The 19506-nt window shown below is 42.7% G+C and overlaps 1 protein-coding gene across 5 annotated transcripts; it reads right to left on the reverse strand.

The window, feature by feature from the left end:
• Positions 1 to 191: 191 nt before the first annotated feature.
• LOC118292182 (E3 ubiquitin-protein ligase RNF19A) lies at positions 192 to 19154 on the reverse strand. 5 transcript variants are annotated; one of them, XM_035620905.2, is made up of 11 exons: positions 19010 to 19149; positions 17942 to 18062; positions 10027 to 10914; positions 6515 to 6723; positions 6122 to 6266; positions 5783 to 5945; positions 5520 to 5634; positions 5117 to 5275; positions 3945 to 4164; positions 3545 to 3688; positions 192 to 3118 (listed from the first exon to the last, which is right to left on the reverse strand). In XM_035620905.2, the coding sequence occupies exons 3-11, from the start codon at positions 10632 to 10634 to the stop codon at positions 2344 to 2346; spliced, it is 2538 nt and encodes an 845-aa protein (XP_035476798.2). In that variant the 5' UTR covers positions 10635 to 10914; positions 17942 to 18062; positions 19010 to 19149; the 3' UTR covers positions 192 to 2343. The 5 variants fall into 5 exon arrangements, with proteins under 5 accessions (XP_035476798.2, XP_035476802.2, XP_035476801.2 ...); XM_035620909.2 differs by lacking the exon at positions 17942 to 18062 and having other exon boundaries at positions 19010 to 19154; XM_035620908.2 differs by lacking the exons at positions 17942 to 18062; positions 19010 to 19149 and adding an exon at positions 15184 to 15205.
• Positions 19155 to 19506: the final 352 nt, after the last annotated feature.

Genomic DNA, 19506 nt, shown 5'->3' on the forward strand with positions numbered 1-19506 from the left:
CCCTCTTTCTTCGCAGCACTTCATTGCAAGGATTTAACTGCGTGTAGCTAAAAGTAAACGCACCCCCGACAAAACTTATTTAATTAGTAAAAATTCAGATAGCTGCCTAAGCTGCAGCGTAACGACTGCACCTCAGCATCACTGTAAACACAAAACAATCCATTTTATGTCCCGATATACAGAAGACAAAGCTTGATTGAGAAGTTTATTGTTTAGGGATATGCATCAACATGCACATTGTAATGCAAATAATTAAGAAATATATAATTTTTTATTCCAAATAGCATGCGCTGATTTTGGCCAACTCGAAAAATTTGACCTGGCACTAGTCTCCAAATAATAATATAAAACTCACAGGAATTAGACATTTTATTTTTTTTAATAGAAGGAACACAAACAAGGTGGGACTGTCCTGCAGCTGGAGACACTTGTGTTGCACCAAAACTTTGAGTCACCCTTTTTAACTCACTGAAGCTGCTCAACACAAAATGTAGTTTTTAGTATCACTGCACTCAGACACTCGTGAGGCTGACTGCTTTGGATAAAAAGGGTTTTATTGCCAACACGTGCCGACTAATCCAACTACAGGCACGTCAATTTCAACTTTGGCTACTTAAAGAAAATGATTGTTCCTAAAAGCCCAAACAAACATTTTGGTCTGGAGGTTTAAAGTAGTGCCCCCGAACAAGGTCTAGTACAATGTTGTATTGTCATGACTTGTCTGGTCGGTCTGCCCCCCCCCCCGACTTTTAGGCAAACATTATCCACTCTTGTGATTTTTATGTTTATCATTTGAAGACACACAGAATGAGGGAATGAAAAGATAAAAAAAAAAAAAACACTTTACAAAGGATCCCCCCTGAAAGGCACTGTGGGTCCAACAAATACAAAATTATTTGCATCGATCAAGGGTTTAAGAAATGACCTTAAACATATTGTAGTTAAAATACACCCAAAGCTCTGAATCAAAAATAATATTTTGATTTAGATTATTAGTGAGGAAGAATCAAAGATGGAGCATCATTACGGTACATTCACTAGTGAATATTAAACCACTGATATATGAAGAGGAGTTTCACATTGCACAACTGAAGTATGTTAGAAGATTTAATTTTCTTATTGCAAATACACAGTTTGGATGGGGTTCAAGTTTTAGTGACGAGCCCTATAACTTTTAAGAAATGCTACACTTTCAAATAACAGAAATTGTTGTTTTTCTGCATTTCTCCATTTACAGGGAATAACTTGAAATTAATTATTTGAATAAATATCTCCTTATTAAATTATAAACTAAAAATGGCAGTGAGAAATTTGTTATATTTGCACAGGTGCAACCACAGACATGTTTTTATCACTGCAGACAGGGACTAAATGAACAATAGCTAAAAGATGAAGGAGGGCTACATCAGTTCGTCTCTCAGTCCATCAACACAATTCTCACCAGATTTTTACAAAAAAAAAAAAAAGCCCCAACACAGGGCTTCAATATTAAAACCAACTTCCCAAAAATGGAAAATACAAATAAGCGAACACAGAGAACAAAAAACACGGAGTCACATTTTAAACAAAAACAAATAATAATCACTTCTTTATGGATCATTTTGGAAAAATAAAATCTACTGTACGGACTGGTCCCGCTTAGGTGTCAAGAAAAGACAGACGGTCCAACAATCCTTTAGCTGTGTGTGGCGTCTCTCACCATCAAAAAGTCACAGCCTGAAGTGGTGGCACAGCGGTGGACCACAGTGATGGCATCTCCACTCATGCAAACCCTGAAGGAAATCGGACGTTTGCAGGCGTGACGAAAGGAGAACAGGCGATGCTTTATAATAGCAGCTCAATTTACTACAGAAAAAGATAATATCAGACTTTTTTCTCGCCCCCACCCCGCTTCAGATCGCTTCAGGAAAGAGGCTGGATTCAGAGAATCGACCAGTATAGACTAAAAATTATCCTGATAGCTGAACAGATCAACAGCCTTCTGTAGTATCTCACCACACGGATTACCTTCTTTACACCTGCTCACATACATTCAGCGCTACCGTCGAAAGGCCTTGCTGCTCCAGCGTCACAAGTCCGCTTGTCGTGTCACTGAATAACATCATTAAACCATGATGTTACTGTTCACTTTATTCACAAATCTCTCTACAACTCAGACCTCAAACCTGCCTGTAACTGTACTGTCTCACATTCACATAATACTTCCTGCCTCCGCAGCAGATACAAAAGATAATATAATATCAAACTTGACCACCAGCTTCCAAAAGATTAATCGGCTGCTTCTCTTAAGAGTGTAAGTAGGTGATGAGGCTAAAACTGAGCTAGCAGCGGTGAAGTGTTGTTTCAGATATCGGTTTGTATACAGCGCGTGCTCGTCGGGCTTACAGGCTCCGCAGCAGTGTTATCTGTGGTCTCTTTCATGCTCTCGTCTTCGCCTAGCTCCAGGTCGGCCGTGACGTCGCCAACACTCCCCTCGCTGATGTACAGAAACGTCCCACTGCTCCCGCCTATCGGCGAGGCGGGTGGAGATGCAGACAGCAGACGGTGGGTGAAGGCCACGCGGCTGCTCTGAGAGGGATAATGCTCAGGGTGGTCGTTCTCCACCTCAGGCATGGGTGTGAAGGCCGCGGCGGGATGATGAGCGTGGGGGTCCGCTGGCGCGGAGGAAGGTGGATGAGCTGTTCTTGGGGTTTCCTGGTCAGAGCAGCAGAGCTCTGAGGAGAAGTGGCTGCAGTGCGAGTCGGCCACAGACGGGAGGCTGCCGCTCAGGGACGGCGATTCAAACTCAGAGGAGTTAGTGCTGCGCTGCTCCAGGAGCTGAGCATCCATATCTCCTTGTGCTGAATTCATTTTTGTGTCTCCTTTGCTGCCTCTAGCTCTTCTCCAAATATTTTTCTTTCTGCCCCCTGAGGTGGAGGGTTCCTTCGCCCAGGGAGACGAGGGGCAGCAGTGGCTGTCGTGCGGAGTATAGCAGCAGGCGGAGGGGCATGAGCACGGCACACCGCTAGCTTCTTTGAGGCCAGCAGTGCTGCTGCTACAGCTGGCTTCATCCAGACTGCTGCTGGCACTCAAGTGTCTCACCTTCTCCTCGTCCACCTGAACATCCAGACTGTTGTCTCTACAAAATAAAAATCACTAAAATGTAACTTAACTGTCAAGAACAACAACAAAAACTTTCAATGTCACACTTTTTTTACTTTGGGCATCCATGTGTATCTACATACAATATATCTAGATAATCTTACTTTTAATCACAAATCAACCAAATGCCATTTATGACAAATAAAAATAAAATAAAAATCCTCAATTATGACACAATCCCCCACTTATTATTCCTGTAGTTTGTTTTTATGTGCTTAAATCATGGTCCAGACCGCCTGCAGTTCTACTTCACATGATGATTCTCCTTTTAACAATTCAACCTCAGGGCAAACAGCAAGAGGTTAAAAAAAAACCACTAGGAAAAGTGAGTTTTCAGAGTTTTTAACTCTGAAAACCTGTAATGAATCTCCTGTTTTAGGAGGAGTATGTTGTGACTGCTCACCTCTCCAGGGGCATGTAGGCACTGAGGATGGATCCTGCCATGGCTTTTGTGCTTGCGTTGTCACTGATCGTTCCGAGACTGACCGTGGCCGACTCTCCGCTCAGACTGCAACGCTCCTTCTGGACGTCAGCCTGCACTTCCATCCTGGGAAAAAACAAAACAATTAATGACAAAAATATATATACTGATTATACCAATATAAACTAATTCTTAAAGACATTAACTGAAATATCCTTGAACAGTCATGTGCAAATTCATGAATACGCCTGCTTTGTAATGAGCATTTGTTGATCTAAATCCTGATTCCTCATTTTTATATTTCAATGCATTTTTGGGGCCTGTGATTGAAACCATGAACATCTGAAGCAAAGCGGAGACAAATCAGGTTCAGTCCTGTTACCTGTTGTAGCAGCTGCCAGACAGGCTGCCGGTGATGCTGGTCCCAGCGAGGGCTGTGGTGCTGGCATTGTCGGACATGTTGTCCCGCTGAGTGGAGCTCATGCCACAACGCTCCATGTGGCTGCCGCTGACGCTGAGACTCAGGCCTGTCAGACCGCCGACGCTCGCGCCGTCTCCAAGGCTGGGATTGTTGAGACGTGTCTCTGTCACCGAGGTTGTGTCTACGAAGGAAAGGGGAGAATGGGGATTTTGTAGTTTTGTTCAATTTACAGTGGTTTGTATCTGATTAAATAACTGAACACATGATCTGTTCAGTTATTGAACCCCAAACAAAAAAAAGTTGCTGCTTGAGAAACAATTGTTTAGCATCTCTATATTCAGTGACCTGTGACCTAAAAATGACTGCCTTTACTGACTTTGACAGGCTTTACACTGAAACAACAGATTGATTGTAAGGTGTGAATAAGTGCCACCTTGTCTCACACCTTATGTTCCCGGAAAAAGGTCAGATTCCCTGCTGTCGCTTGGATTTATATTTATCATTCACAGCGTTGACAGAGGCTGTGAGAAATTCAGTCCTTTTTTCTCCTTGGGCACCTCCTCGGCAAGCGTGGAGAGCTCAACCTCACACAGCCGTCAGTTGGACTGTGACACTGCGCCAGTCATTTCATACCATCGCACAACTTGCACGTCTCTGTTCTGGCTTTTTGTGGGCGATGAATAATCTACATGTGCACACAAAGGGCGTTGGCAGATGCAGGTGGTGCTTCTTCATACCAGAGTTGGCAAATGAGTGCAAACACATACCAAACCTATTGTAGCATGGTTGCCACAAAAAATGTCTGTGTTTTCCAGATACTCAGGTTTTATGTCAGACCTTAATTGGTGTGTATAACGTCACATGCACACGTGTACAGGAGAGTGTGTGTTTATGATAAATAAGGTTAATTCCAAAGCAAACAAAAGATTCCTGACCTTCCTGTGTTTGTAGTTCTTTTTACCTGAAATGTGTATGACATTTCGTCGTGGTGTAGATTTGCATCTTGTTGTGTAAGTCGCACACTCTTTGTACCACGAAGTATAAAAGTGACATTGCTTCACTGTATTAATAATGAAACACAGTATTTTTTTTATTCTCCCAAGTCAGTTTATCAGTCAGTCAGAGATTCTTACCTGTGGCTGCCGCCCCACTGCCTATGTTGTCATTTTCATCATCAAACTCGATTCGCACCCCTTTGCCATTGCCGGCAGACACGCCACAGCCGCCGCTCCGACACAGTGAGATCGGGACAACACCATAGACGTAGGCCAGCATGATGGGAACACCGATTCCTAAGTGACACAATAAACAGAGGACGTTTCTCTGTGCGTCAGTGGTAAAATCCATATACAGTGCAACTAATTCCTTTCTAAAGATGCACCTTTCTAGTGTGTGACAGATGTTTTGGGCCAATTTACAGTATTCACTTTTTACTACTTCGACAACAAAACCTTGTGAATAATTTAAATCCAGAGGAGAAACAGATGGTGCAGTGGAGAAATACAAGAGGGAGTAAGAGAGAAAAACACTTCTTACCAACGGTGACAGCAGCAACTACAGGCGACACAATCACCGACAGCGTCACACCACCGGCAATCACCAAGTTCCTCTTGTGTTTGGAGATGTCCTTGCCCTCGTAGCGGTTATGGATCTGAGGGGAAATAAAACGTTTGGTTATCACCTTAAAAGATTAAAATTGCAATATGGACAGATGGGACTCTGAAAACACACACACAATAAGCCGTTGGTTTTTACTGTTGTTATTACATATTATTCCTCAGCTTCCTGGTCGCCCTCACCTTTCTGCCCACATAGACTGGGATGCCGATGATCATTGCGGGGATGGCGATGCCGGCAATGAGGGCGATACCCACCGGGGCTCCCACCAACGTGCCAAGCTGCCACAGAATCTTCTTCTTTCGGCTCCAGGGCTTCTTACCCCAGAAGGTGCAGCCTGACGGACTGAGAGGAAGGAGGAAAGACAGAGATAGAGAGAGAGAAAGAGAGAGAAGGGAAGAAGAATTGTGAGGGAAAGTGACTTTTTCAAAAGTCAATCATCGAGTTTCACTCTCAAACATGAAATAACTTCCAAAAGTAAAATCCAAGCAGTTTTTTTATCAACTCAATGTTTGTCTCACCTTAAATAGTGCAAGTCAGAGATCTCCTTCATGCAGAGCCAGCAGAACTCACAGCCGCAGACAGCGCAGGTCATGTGATTACAGCTCCCATCATTCATCTTGATGATGTAGGCAGCACACCGGGGACATGGCTTGATGTCATCGCCTAGTGGACCAGAGGAGCCTTTTACATGCTGTACTTTTGTTTAGTATTTACAGTGCATATTTTACAGTGTACTGCACAATCTACTGTGCATCACTATGAGGCCAAATTCCTGTGATTGTTGTGATGAAATTTATTATTATTATTATTATTATGAAGGTACGTGTGATTTTTGTTTGTAAATACGGAAAAGAAACTGGCCAGGTTAGTCCGTGTGCATTTTGCGTTGAGGTGTTTATCTTCTGAGTTACCTGCAGCTCCACTCTCTTGACTATAGCTGAGGGAGGAGGACCTGAAACTCCTCAGCCGCAGGCTCTGCGCCCTCTGTTGCCGTGCCGTGTCACACGTCTGGTTGGGATGCCACAGCTGTTTGCAGTGGTAGCAGAACTCTGTCCCACAGCCCTCGCGTCCACAGGTGATCTTTGGGCAGCTGGCACAGCCGAACGCAATGACTGCGTAGCTGAGAGAGGAATGACACAGACAACGTGGTTTTAAACAACTGCTAGGTGTGAAAGCCCATGGGTGTAGTAATGTAGCACAACACTAGGGGTCAGTGTGGCTTAAGTGGCAAGTATAGTGACAGCGCAGGCAAGAAAACTGGGTGGTTAAAAAGAGATTTCACAGTTAACACTGGTGCTATTTACATTTACAGTGATGCGTGTTACATAAACACAGGAAATGAGCCATTTTGACTTTCCATGATGAATCCACCGATGAGCTCGGTTAAAATAAATCAATACTGGCACAATCAGTTCTGCATGGCCGTATGTCACCATCATGGTGGCCCCTCATCAATCATTACATCGGCCAATTGAAAAGCTATTATTGAAAACTTGCAGCAGGACAGGGGGAATTTCCAACAGCTGTTTTATTATAAGCCTGCAAATGTTCTAAAACTTGACAAACGGGTACAATAAAATCCATTGTTGTCATTTATATACTAACAAAATTATTACTTCAAATAAATGGCTTTGTTATCTGTGAAATGGTATTGACTGTTTCCTGTTGCTTGCTGACTCACAAACTTGGATAAAGGATGAGACATTAATAATTATGTTGTTGAAAAGAACACCATAGAAACTGTGTAAACTACTGCCGAGCACCTGGCCTATTAATGAAATGTGTATACAGTATATATATGAGAACCTCAGCTATCCCCTGAGATTGTTTGCAGCATCCAGGCTCCCACAGCAGAGAGTCATCATGGGAACATTAGAAACAGGCAATGAGGAATAACAAACACTTGACTGACAGATATAACTGGACGATTTGTTACGGCTCTGTAGTGGGACACTAGCATAAAGGCCCAGTGTGAGAGTTTGTGTGTGTGTGTGTGTGTGTGTGTGTGTGTGTGTGTGTGTGTGTGTGTGTGTGTGTGTGTGTAGCCCTCAGCTGATCCACTCAACCACTGTCCAATCCACCACAAAATGTACATCTATAAATTCAATTCAGTTAATTCAATTCCTAAAGCAACACAGAGCTACTTCTTCAGCACAGCACTAACTCCCAGGAAATTATTTTAGACGATGAATAAGCAAAGATGATGGCATCAGCTGATATACACACTGTGTCTGTTGGTTCACGTCCACACAGTATTATTTGGCCATTTTACAGAAAAAAGGCAACGGTGGTTCATGTAATCTGATGTATAGTAAGTATTTTATCAAATAGACATGCTAGCATCTGCTGATACGAGACAAGCAACAGTGTGTGTGTGTGTGTGTGTGTGTGTGTGTGTGTGTGTGTGTAAAGGACCTCTTTAACTCAAAGTCATGAAGAATTAAAAAATAATATAAAACAAGGGTATTGTCTCAATGGGGTGACACCTATATAATGCAATATTTCATATTTCATATCAAATAATACCAAACTCTAAATTAATAATCATTTATATCTTTGTTTGTTTTTTACATTTTAACATGTTCAACCACAAAGTGTTTTCCTCAGGAGCAAATCACTTACGCGACAATGTTTTTAAAGCACATTATTACTTTTACAAAAGTGAGATTGGAGTAAGTTAATATTCATCATATTTTAAGTTTTCATGGTTTCTAGTATCAGTACTGGTAGCACAGTTACATAAGGCATATGTGACAGTCCAGCTGTGGGGTTGTGGGTGTGTGTAGGTGTTTGTGTGTGTGCATATAGCTCAAAACATTCAGTCCAGACAGTTCCAGACAGTTCACACTAACACCTTGGTGAAGCAAACCCGGGCCAATTGTTTGACCGTTGTAGCAGGTTCGGAGAGTTTCAAAATGGACCTTTCGGTTACAAAACTATCTGGTGTTTCCTGCATTTTATGCTCGCATTCGACTTGTGTTGTTACACCAAGAGTAAGTGGTTCCTCTTTGAAACACATTCATTTTGCACCAAATACAAAAACAGTGCTGAACCTGTACGGTTTAAAACCAAGAGTCCAAGACTCTGCCATGTCGAAAGATGATTTGTCTCCTCATGCAGAGCCAAATAACTCTAGAGTGCAATTACACAAGAATCATCGGCTAGAGCATTGACCAGTGGAGATTGTGGCAGTGAGCCCGAGCTGAACCGTGTGGAGGAATACAGCAAGAAGAGCTGAAACAAGCTTATGAAAGAGCCATTATTCTGACAGACAAGGTCAGCAGTGTTGGGGAAACAAAGCCATGAGAGAGAGCGGAGGCTTAAACCATCGCTGAGTTCTGCAATCACTCAAGACTAAACTAATGGTGGTGATAGCTAGACGCAAGGAATGTGGACTACTGAACCCAAACTCTATGGACACATATGTTGTGTTCTTTAAAGACAGTCCAGCTAGCTCCTGTGGTAAAATATAAATTAGAGGCTGCTGAAAGTGTAGTAGGTGAGCAGGACAAGTGCACTGTGCAATGAGCAGTGTGACCTAGTGAGCAGGGAAAACACGCTATGTCAGCCTCAGTTCAGGCCCCTCTGAGCAAACTGTTAAATCCCTACCAGCTTCAAACACACACGACCCTGACCTGACCTGACCTGACCCCCCTCACCTGTCTCCTCCATGAGAAAGAGAGAAAACACAAAAATAAATATATAACTGTAAGAAACAACAGAATATATATTTTTGTCAGGTGGCTAATAAAGTTATGTGAAAAATCATCTGACTTCAAGCTACTTGTGTTCATCGCCAAATACTCAAATTCTGTCCTCTTTACATTCTTCAGTGTTTTACTACTTTATTATGTATTCCTATTATTCAATCTATGTCTGAACCTCTAGTCACTGTTATGTATTATTATTCATTTAGGGATGTGTTTATTTAAATCCATCTACAGCCCGTGACTGTTAGAAAAATGACAAGATACAGTCTGATGACGACACATGATCATTCACTCGCTGCTTTTACTTTGGCTGATTCATTAGGTCGACACAATAAACAGGTCTCAGACTTCTACGAGTTATTTATAACTCAAGCATCAATGCAAAAGCTGAGGTGAGCTTCAAACGGACAGATTATAGCCTCAGAGTTTCCTCGATGTCGCTTCTTACTGTTATTTTGGGACTTATGTGTGTTGGTTATGACACAACATCAAGCACATCTTAGGTAACTGAAAAAAGGAGATTCTGAAATGTCAAAAATTGCATCTTTGTGGAAGTAATCTCACAGACCTGAAAGCTTTATTGCAAACTGACTGAAATAGATTTGATGAATTTTCGTGTACACTTGCTGTGAATTTGACAGCTTTTTGTTATTGGTTGTCCTAATATGTTATTCGCTGAGTTGTCTATATAATCCCTAAGCTGTGTTTCTTACCCACAGTCCGGGGCAGGACACCAGCGGCAGTCAGGTTCAGCCACCAGCCACCTCCTCAGCATGAACTCTTCATACTTGTCCATGAGGGCTCGGTCTCCCAGGATCATGCGGATATCGTGGGGGTTGTAGCGCTCGGAACACTCAGGGCAGCTGATGTTGACGCGCGACTCCGAGATCTCGATGCGCAGATACTGTCGCAGGCAGTCTGCACAGGAGCGGTGGTGACAGGTCATGATGTCGGGGAAGCGATCGCGAGCATGGCGCAGTAGGCACAGGGGGCACTCCAGTAGCTCCGATGAAGACCCCGACACTGACGAAGTTGATGCTACGCTTGGCGCCGAGTGGGAAGAGGTTTTATCCTGGAGAATCTCTGACTGCACAATTTCAGTGCTGACAGTGCCGTCCACTCCGGCTCCAGCCTGCGGAGGCCTGGATTTGCGCTTGGGGTCGCGGTCGGGCCGTCGCCGTCGGCCAAACAGCGAGTGGAGGGACAGACGCCGCTTCTTGGGGGTCTTTCTGACCGAAGGGAGGCTGACGGTGGAGGTGGCAGAATGAAGATCTCGCTCTGAGCCTGCGCTGCCATGGTGTTGCTGGTGCAGGCTGCTCATCGCGCCGGAAGGGGCGCTGCTGGTGTCACGATCAGAAATTACCACATCAGGAAAGGAGATGAGGGACGGCGGAAGGGAGGAGGGTGAGGTGAGGGACTGGGTTCCAAAGGACAGGGTGATCAGGGAGGGGAGCTGTGCTGCTATAAGCTAAGACATAGTGGCTTGAAGCTGGTATAGGAGGTACTGAAGTCAGTGGTGTGGTCTGTCCCAGGTTTAAATCACAGTGATGAAGGGGTTCTGTTGAGGCGGCGGACTAGATGCTCAGATACAAGACACTAACCTGAAAGGAGCAGAAAAAAAATAAAGAGATTAAGGTACTGAACCACAGCTGAATGCATTAACTTTTAATGTACTGCTGCAAAAAGGGAAACATTTGGAAACAAAACGCAGCGGTCTGTTCTTTATGAAGCAAAACATCTTATCTCGTGGGAATACGACAATAAAGATCTGACATGATCGAACCACAGAGCTGTTTCAGTGGTCTCTGTGTTAGAGACCATCCCTTTGATAATCAGGCCTCTTCTGGCAGAGTGTAGACATTTTTTTCAGGCGTGTCTTCCATGGAAGCATATTACACTGCTTACATAAACTGCAGGCTTTCCCCAGAGTGCGTATTAGTCAAGTGAAGGCAAAACAAGACTAAAATCTCGTGTTTTTCCACCATAGATCCCAGACGTGGCCACAGCTGCGTGGCCGCACCTCGACTCAAGTCCTCCCACGTGTTCACATTTTACAATGTGGACAACTTAAGGATAACTCATCATCTGTGAAGGGCAGAGTTGAAGTGCACTCGTAGATTCTCATAGTTCTGCGTTCCTGACCATCAGCGACACAGAAGACATACGAGGGACCTTCAAAGAATTACGAGCTAATTATCCTAACGAAAAATACATTTCAGCCACATAACCCCACAATTTAATAGCGCCACCTGATGCTGTGCTGCAGCCCAAAATACACAATGTGCAGTATACGTGTAATGACGTCGACCTGTCTGCAGAATTAATAGCTAGTCTCAGTGGCCAATTAGACAACTGAACAGTCGAATGTGTGTTTTTAGGGTATTTAAATCTTAACAGATTGCGGGGGGATCTCAACATCCTTTTCACAAAACTTCCAGTTGTTTTAACTGGTGGGAGAACTATTTAAATCCCAAACCTTTGCACTTTACAAAACAGAGACCTGTCCTGATTTTTTTTAGGCCTGCACAAAACACACAATGTATAAAATCAAGAGCTATTTTATACCACTTTTCCAGTGGGAGCCAAGAGGTGACTAATTAACAAGCCGCCTGTAAATCTCAACTCGGGCAGCAAACAGCTCAGTCCCATAACCTCCAAACCTTGGTCTGACTGGTTGCAAGGTTTTTCCTCAAAATGAACCTCAAAATGACATGTGGGCAGCAGTTAACTTATATTACAGCTACTTTGGTGTTGAGATTTTTTGTATTGTGTATTTTAATAATGACTGTCCTTCCTCCAAATATTATAAGTTGAATTAATTCTACTTGAATAACTAGCATTGAAACGTATCTTGGGGGAATTCACTCTGCACAGCCTGTGCTGTGCAGAGTGAACGTATTCCTACTCGGAGCTTGCCAAACAACTCAGACAGGGTTTCAAAGCCGAGGTGCCAAACTGCCACTTCAATCCTCTTATCCAACTGTACAGGTGATCATTTGTTTTTCCTTTGTTTTTCTGTTCAGCTGTGGACAGTTTCCCCTGCATCTCACCACAAGTGGTCACTTGATCTGCGCCTGAGAGGTTTTATGATGCTTGATGTAAACTGCGATCCATCTAAACTGTCTGAATATGGCCTGCAGAGTAAAAGCCAGGTCTCTCTCTTTCTCTCTCTAGCCTACGGTTTAGGCTAGAGAGAGAGGCTTGGTGCTGGCGGGATTGTCATAATGACAACAACCAATCAGAGTTTCCAGCTCGGGGACACACAGCATAGGCGGCTTTCGCGATAACGTGCCATGTTAGCTGTCCATGCAATGCTGAAGTGAAATATACCGGTAAGAAAATCCACAACCAGATGAACACACCAGGTTCATCAACTGAGTCCGCCTCCTCTCTCCAGGCTCATTTTAACGTTTGAGGTCAGGCAGGACTCAATTTTGCATTAGTGTGATTTGACTGAATAGCGTCTGCACTTAGGTGTTTGTTCGATCGCGATTCGATCGGTTGTTGCCTGCGCAGCCACTTGTAAAATTGAGCTTTCCTTAACACCTACCGCACAAAGGGAAGCACCGAAACCGCAGTTTCATCTTTTGATCTTAGACCCAAATGTCTTCGGTGCTCAGCAAAAACAAAGGAATTGGCTCCGAAAGTCTTGGAGGAATGTCTGTAGTTTTAACAGCGTACTAAAGATAAATGAGATGCAAAAAAAAAAAGAGTCTGTAAACCATAATTCCATCTCATCGAGCTATTGGCACCAAAGCCGAGTTGTAAAGAGTAACGTTTTAAACAGTGGATTTTGAAGGTTAAAAAGTCACATTTGAAAACCAAAGCGAGCACGTCTCAAATTTAAGCAACACAGAGATAACGACATAATGCGAGATAACACATTATACAGTTTGTGATGCTACTTTCTTGAGGAAAACTTTGGAAAAACTGTTCTCTTATCTGTGTTTCCACCAGGGGAACCAGGGTCTAAATAAAAGGTTCATGAACCTTAAGGGTGAGGGCTGCAGCACTGAACGTCAAGTGACTGTTAATTTATCATCTGATCATTTTAAGAAACTCGCAAATTGCAAACACTTTAGCTGTCACTTTTAATTTGTGGCCAAAAACAGTCATGATGGAGCAGCCCAAGCTCTTTCATGTCTGATGGACCCACAGAGTTCCTGCTTTGATGTCCCATTTTTGCATTGCCGCCCACACAAATTATTGTGCTTTTAACACGTCAGCTAAATAAGTTGCTTAATATTCTCACGGCTTCTGTCCTGCTGTGGAAACTTTTACCCCTGGGAAATTTAAAGGTTATTAATTCTCAGGAAATTAATGTTCCCGGATCTTTTGGTGGGAAACCACCTACTGATGCAACTGGACAGACAACAACCCTGTAAAGCCAGTACAGAGTAAAGACTGTGAACCTTTTTTCTATTAGGAGCTTCAGTTTATCAGGTAGCATCCTTTAACTTGCAAATTTAAATAATCAATTCATTCAAGTTTACATCTTTTAATAGCAACTATTTAAAAACAATTTAGAAGAAATTTTCAAAAGCTACACGTGCCTATCCTGGCTGTTGAACTTTGTCATGGACCAAAGAAAACCAGTAAATGCTTTCCATTGGTTAGGCACAAAGACATTGCTGAGTAATGCCCTAACACTATAATTGCACATCATAACAAAGCTCATCATAAAAGGTCAACGAAACCAAAATCACGTGCACAAGAGGAAATTTTAACAAGGGTGAAGAGCAATTTCAAGCAACCCGCAAGTTGATGTGAAATTACACTCAGAGGAGTAATTAAACTGGAAAACCCGGCCTCGGAACAGTACTGAGAGTGAGTGGGACTATCCATGTGACTGTGGTCAGAGTGTGTGTGTGTGTGTGTGATGCACATGCATGTATTCAAGTTCTGAGGCTGAGGGGCAATCACATGTAACAACGGCTCACAAAATGGGATGTTGTCCCAGTTCCTGAGACGACCTTGAAGATCTACGAAATGCTTTCGACCTCCCGTCCACTCTTAAAAGAGTTTGCATCGGTCGATGATATTATCATGATTACCACAGTAATGTGATTTTAACCAGTGCGTTTTCTATTGGAGAGACAGGTCAACTCAAGGTGACTGAGTTATGGTTTTTAGGGATTGTCACACTATGATCGGTGTGTCAAGATGGATGGGGGGGAAAATAGCAACAAAATGTGTCACTTGAGGCTTCAGCGGTTATGATTTAACAAGTTAAGCCCGGCAGACCACAGAGCAATAACATGTTGGCTCCTGCCCTCCAATAAACAAAATATATCCAGGATTTCATTGCCTGTAACTCCACAAAGAGACAATTAGGTGCATAACCAAATGGCTGCTGGTCTCAGACTGCACACTGGCATGTCTAACCCAGATAATCTTTTTTTTGGGGACTATAAGCTATAAACAGAACAGGCCCCTTTCCAAAAGAAACATCCTTTCCTGAATATTCACATTGACAATGTTGCACAGTGCGCTTACCATTTCCAAAGTAAACAGGAGAACTGTAGCCTAAATAAAACAAGTTAACCGTAAAGATATCCCCTCTGCAGATGCAGTTTTCTTTTCTGGAACTATTCAGTAGCAAAATATATAATGACCTCATGCTGACCTGAACATGTATGGTCTCCTTGAACAATCAGCACATACCAGTGAGAACTGTCATCTCCCAGGGTGGAGTCAGAGTGGCATCTGTGGCTTTTACAGTCCCAGACTGACAAACAAAAATTAACAACTACTGGATTAAATAGTTTAAATCAAGTAAAGTGTTTTCATTTTCAACTCAAAACAAGGTGTAATTTCACAGTTAAAAAGAAGGTTATAGCGATGGTTCAGTTGTTCAACTTCAATTATACCAGAGGGCTGTACAATGAAGCAGGAGATGGCTATAGAGGTGCCTTCGGGTTTAACTCTGGGTTTTCTGTCCTAGAAAGCTGGTTCTTTCCTCACCTGGGTAAAACACTATGGTAACTTGTGTTGAACGGCTAACCTGATCCGGAGCAGGTGAAGTTCCGAGATAAGAGATCAAAGTCAGTCACCAGTTCACCTACTGACCAATCAGATCACTGGAAAACCAGCATCATCATTCTACAGAATCCTGACTTGGATATAAGAGTTTAGACTAACATGACAAATAAAGTGCAGCAGATGTGGAGCTCAACAGTGACCACGCCCACATTTGGAACAGATCAAGCTCCGGAAGTGAATTTCTGATTATTAAAAAAATATTTTGAGTTGTTCTTTTTTAGTTGTTTGATCATATTATTTTCCTTTCACTTTGTAGAATGTAATTTTGACATTGACCTGCACGTTTCAGCATTTACTTTCGTTTCATACATATAAAAACGTTTTTTATGGTCCTGGTGATGTCGCTTGTAATTAACAACTCGGTCTCTTCCATGAACCTGCTCGTAACCACACAGGAAAAACCCCCGGTTAACTGAGACAGTTGATATCGAGCTTCGTAGAACAGTTTATCCAGGATGGTCAATGTTAGGTTAAGTCAAACCAGATAACGAAAACATATCCTGGGTATGTTGAACTCACTTCGTAGTACAGGCCCCCTTGCGTAAACTCCATAACATGTCCGGATGCCATTTTGCAAACATTTTCCATAAAATCGGGAAGTGACAACGAGTCAATGTGAGTCACAATTTATTGCCTTTTGATTAAAGCACGACTGATACTGGATTGATATTTGAGAAATACAAAAATCTGATGATGATATCCTCACCAGTGAATAAAGGTATTATATGCCCTATTAAGAAATGACCTGCTGTCTCCTAATAAAAGGGATATTTTGTATATATATTTGTACGGACGCCTTCTTTCAAAGAATGATGCAAAATAACCAGCTTCCACAACTGAGAACAAGTGTTCATCACGTACACCAATTTCCGGTGACATTCCAGCTGGAGGAGCGACTTCCTTATCATGACAATGCATTCAGTTATTACAAATATGAACTGAGGTGGGGCCCTGAGAGTGGACAACAGGCAATTCAACTTTTTTTGTTATATATCTTTGTTTACCAGACTTCCCAGCACTCATCAGTTGAAGGCCAACTTTCTGTCAGTCAGACATCAAAACAACAGAGTTTCTTAATGAATCTTTATTTGGTCTATTATCTGTCAGCCGACGTATAACAATGTCTGATGTTCGAAAGAGAGTAGGGAACAGGAAGTACTGGAGCGAATGCCTTCGAAGCTACTTTTAGCACTATTTACTAAACAGTCAGATTTAGAGCCAACGGGGAGGGTACTTTTCCACTGTATCTGGTACATTACGATGAGGCAACAGTCTTATTTTGAATGTCAGTTTCGGTAAAACTTCTCAGTTTTAGGCCCACGAATATGTTGCAGTACTGCGGAGGGCAGCAGGGGTGTGTTTTAAAAACCTAAAAGGTAGTAGTGTGGATGTAGCCTTAGGCTACTTGTCCGCGCCAAAACCCTGCACATTAACAGTAAAGTTATGTGGAATAATGTCTGCCCGCTGCAAACCTACCGACTTAAATTCCAAATACTGACAGAATGAGCGGTAGTGGGTGAATCCACTAAATCCAGGGAAAAAATATATGTTGTGTGACGATCAGAGCAGACCTCTGCAAAATACCAGCCTTTTCTGTTTACCTGTTATTTGGGCTGCACATGAGAGCGTGCCAAAACTGGGCTCAATGGCCTATCGCAATAATCAATCCTCACGACTTGATCCAATTACTGCATACCACGACTGTCTCCACTGTAGGTCTTTTCTGCAAAATGCTTTTCACCCCAAACAGCAGGGGAGTGGAAAGCAGATGGGTGGTGTGACGGCGATGACAGCCCTGTTCCATTCTGTGCGACAATGGCGGAGGAAAGAGACACCAACAGCTATTCACTCTTACCCAGCAGTAATGGGCTCACAGTTCAATCAAAGCCACTGATTTCACAGTCCATAAATTAATTCAACTAGAAGTTTTGAAGAGATGCGTGAGAAACTTGAGCATGCTGAAAGAGCTTTTTGACCTTATCTGTGAGCTCACATCGTGTAGAAATCATAGAAGCCACAGTTGCCTTTGAAGATTAACAAACATTTCAAGATAACCACAAACTGATAATACTACGGCTAATTGGTTCCACATAACAAAAGCAGGCGCATTTTGCAGACCAATCAATCACAACAAAAATTTTAAAAATGATTTTCAAGCGATGGCCGTCTATTCCTGGTGGACAAATGTTTGCTAGCTCACGCAACGAGCCCAAGTCTAGGCAACTGCCCATGATGCTTGTCGATAGGTGAACGTTTCCCTCGATTCACAGCTGGGGGTGATGGAGGAGCTTCTTTCATAACAGGTTTACTCACGAGCATAATTATAGAAGTAAAATGCTAAAACATGGCTGAAATTTAAGTACGTAAAGCCATGGACGATGCTTTATTAAAAGTGATCTTGTATGTTAATATTTGCATGTAAATCTAGGCATGAGACAATGTACTGTATAATGAAACTGTGACTGTCTGCAACCAAAATGAAACGCGTGTTATTTGGTACGGTGGTGAGAAATGAATCGTGGCTGTCACATGCGAGACCAAACATTTCACCAAAGCTGCATAAGCATGGATTTCCATCTTACTTACATTCACCGAGTGTGATGCTGCGATTGGTGGAGCTGGACAGTTGAACAGCTCATCAGTGCCGTGACTCATTGACAGAGACGCTCAGGCGACGACGGCGGCTTGGATTCATTTAGCGTGCAAGCTATAAAAGTCACACACACACAGTAGATATACGGACGGACTGTGCCCAGATATTGATACGGTATCTATTCAGGAAAACCTTGTTGACTGTGCTATAAAGTGCGGACAGAAAAACACTGTGGGTGAGGATTTCCACTCCCACTGAACCACACACACACACACACACTAATATATATATACATACATACACACATATATAACAACTTTTTTTTCCACACAGAGACTTGATCATTATCTAACACCCTCAATCTGCTTATAATTAAATGTGTTGGTTAAAAAAAAAAGTCTGCATGTTGCTTATAGATGATAAACTGGGGGAGTTAATGTGTAAAGGTGACATACATAAGAAGTGAGTCCAATCGACCTGTTCCAGTGATTTATAGCACGTACGTGGGCAGGTTTTTTACGTATTTACGTATGAAGAATTTAAATCGTGACGGCAAACCTTGACGAGATGAGGACATTGACGGAGACATGCGTTGTTTCACGATTCATGCAAACGCGTGTGCAGCTCACAAGCGGACAAGGGGAACCCCAGGACTCCATCTGATGCTCTGCGAGGTACAGACGACCTTCTGTTTACACTTCCCACCTGGCTAACGGCTGTTAGCCTGCTAGCTAACGAAATCAGATGTGGCTAGCAGGAAGCTAGTGGGCAACTTCTAGTGCCGAAAGAGTTAGTGACCAGCTGAGCGTTGGTTCCGCCAACGTAACAGTTAAATCGACAATGTGGATTATCTCAGTTTATCTTCGTGGGCGTGACACTCTGGTTGAGGGTTTCAACGAGGAGAATTTACAAGCTAACAAGGCTAAAAAAAGAACTAAAAAAACCCCCCACTGGTTAGCCTTTACGTCAGCCCCGTGGAGGAGGAAGTTCAGATCTGTGCGATATTTAACCACAACGTTGTCTCCATCTAGGTTTAAATGTCATTCTTACACAACACTCACCGTTCCGTTCCGACCGGGGGTCCGCCGCACTTCCCCCGCAGACGTGCGTGCCGCAGTGTCCTTGTCTCAGTGGGCAGGAGTTGACAACATGTTGGGGAAAAACTTCGCAGGACATTCCCCGACTGACTCTTATTATTGTTGTCAAGTCGGAGAACATAAATTTAAAAAAAAAACAACACACCGTTTCCGGCTCACTTTTCACAATAAAATACACATTCGGTTTCACTAGATAAACAGAGGTGGAAAAAATAATTACTTGTACTAGTCATTATTTAGAATTGTATTGGTGTAAAAGTACTAGGTTTCAACGACAAACTTTACTTAACAAACTGTACTCCAAAGTAGAAAGATTATTGTGAAATAGAATATACAAATTGTAAACACAAGCCGTAATGACACATTATTAATTACATCAGTCCCATGGACACATACAAATAATACATTGTTTTTAATGTCCTGCATTCAAAATTTTATTTAATTCAGTATCAGCTTGTATT

This window comes from Scophthalmus maximus, chromosome 22, assembly GCF_022379125.1.
Source record: "Scophthalmus maximus strain ysfricsl-2021 chromosome 22, ASM2237912v1, whole genome shotgun sequence".
Classification (NCBI taxonomy): domain Eukaryota; kingdom Metazoa; phylum Chordata; class Actinopteri; order Pleuronectiformes; family Scophthalmidae; genus Scophthalmus; species Scophthalmus maximus.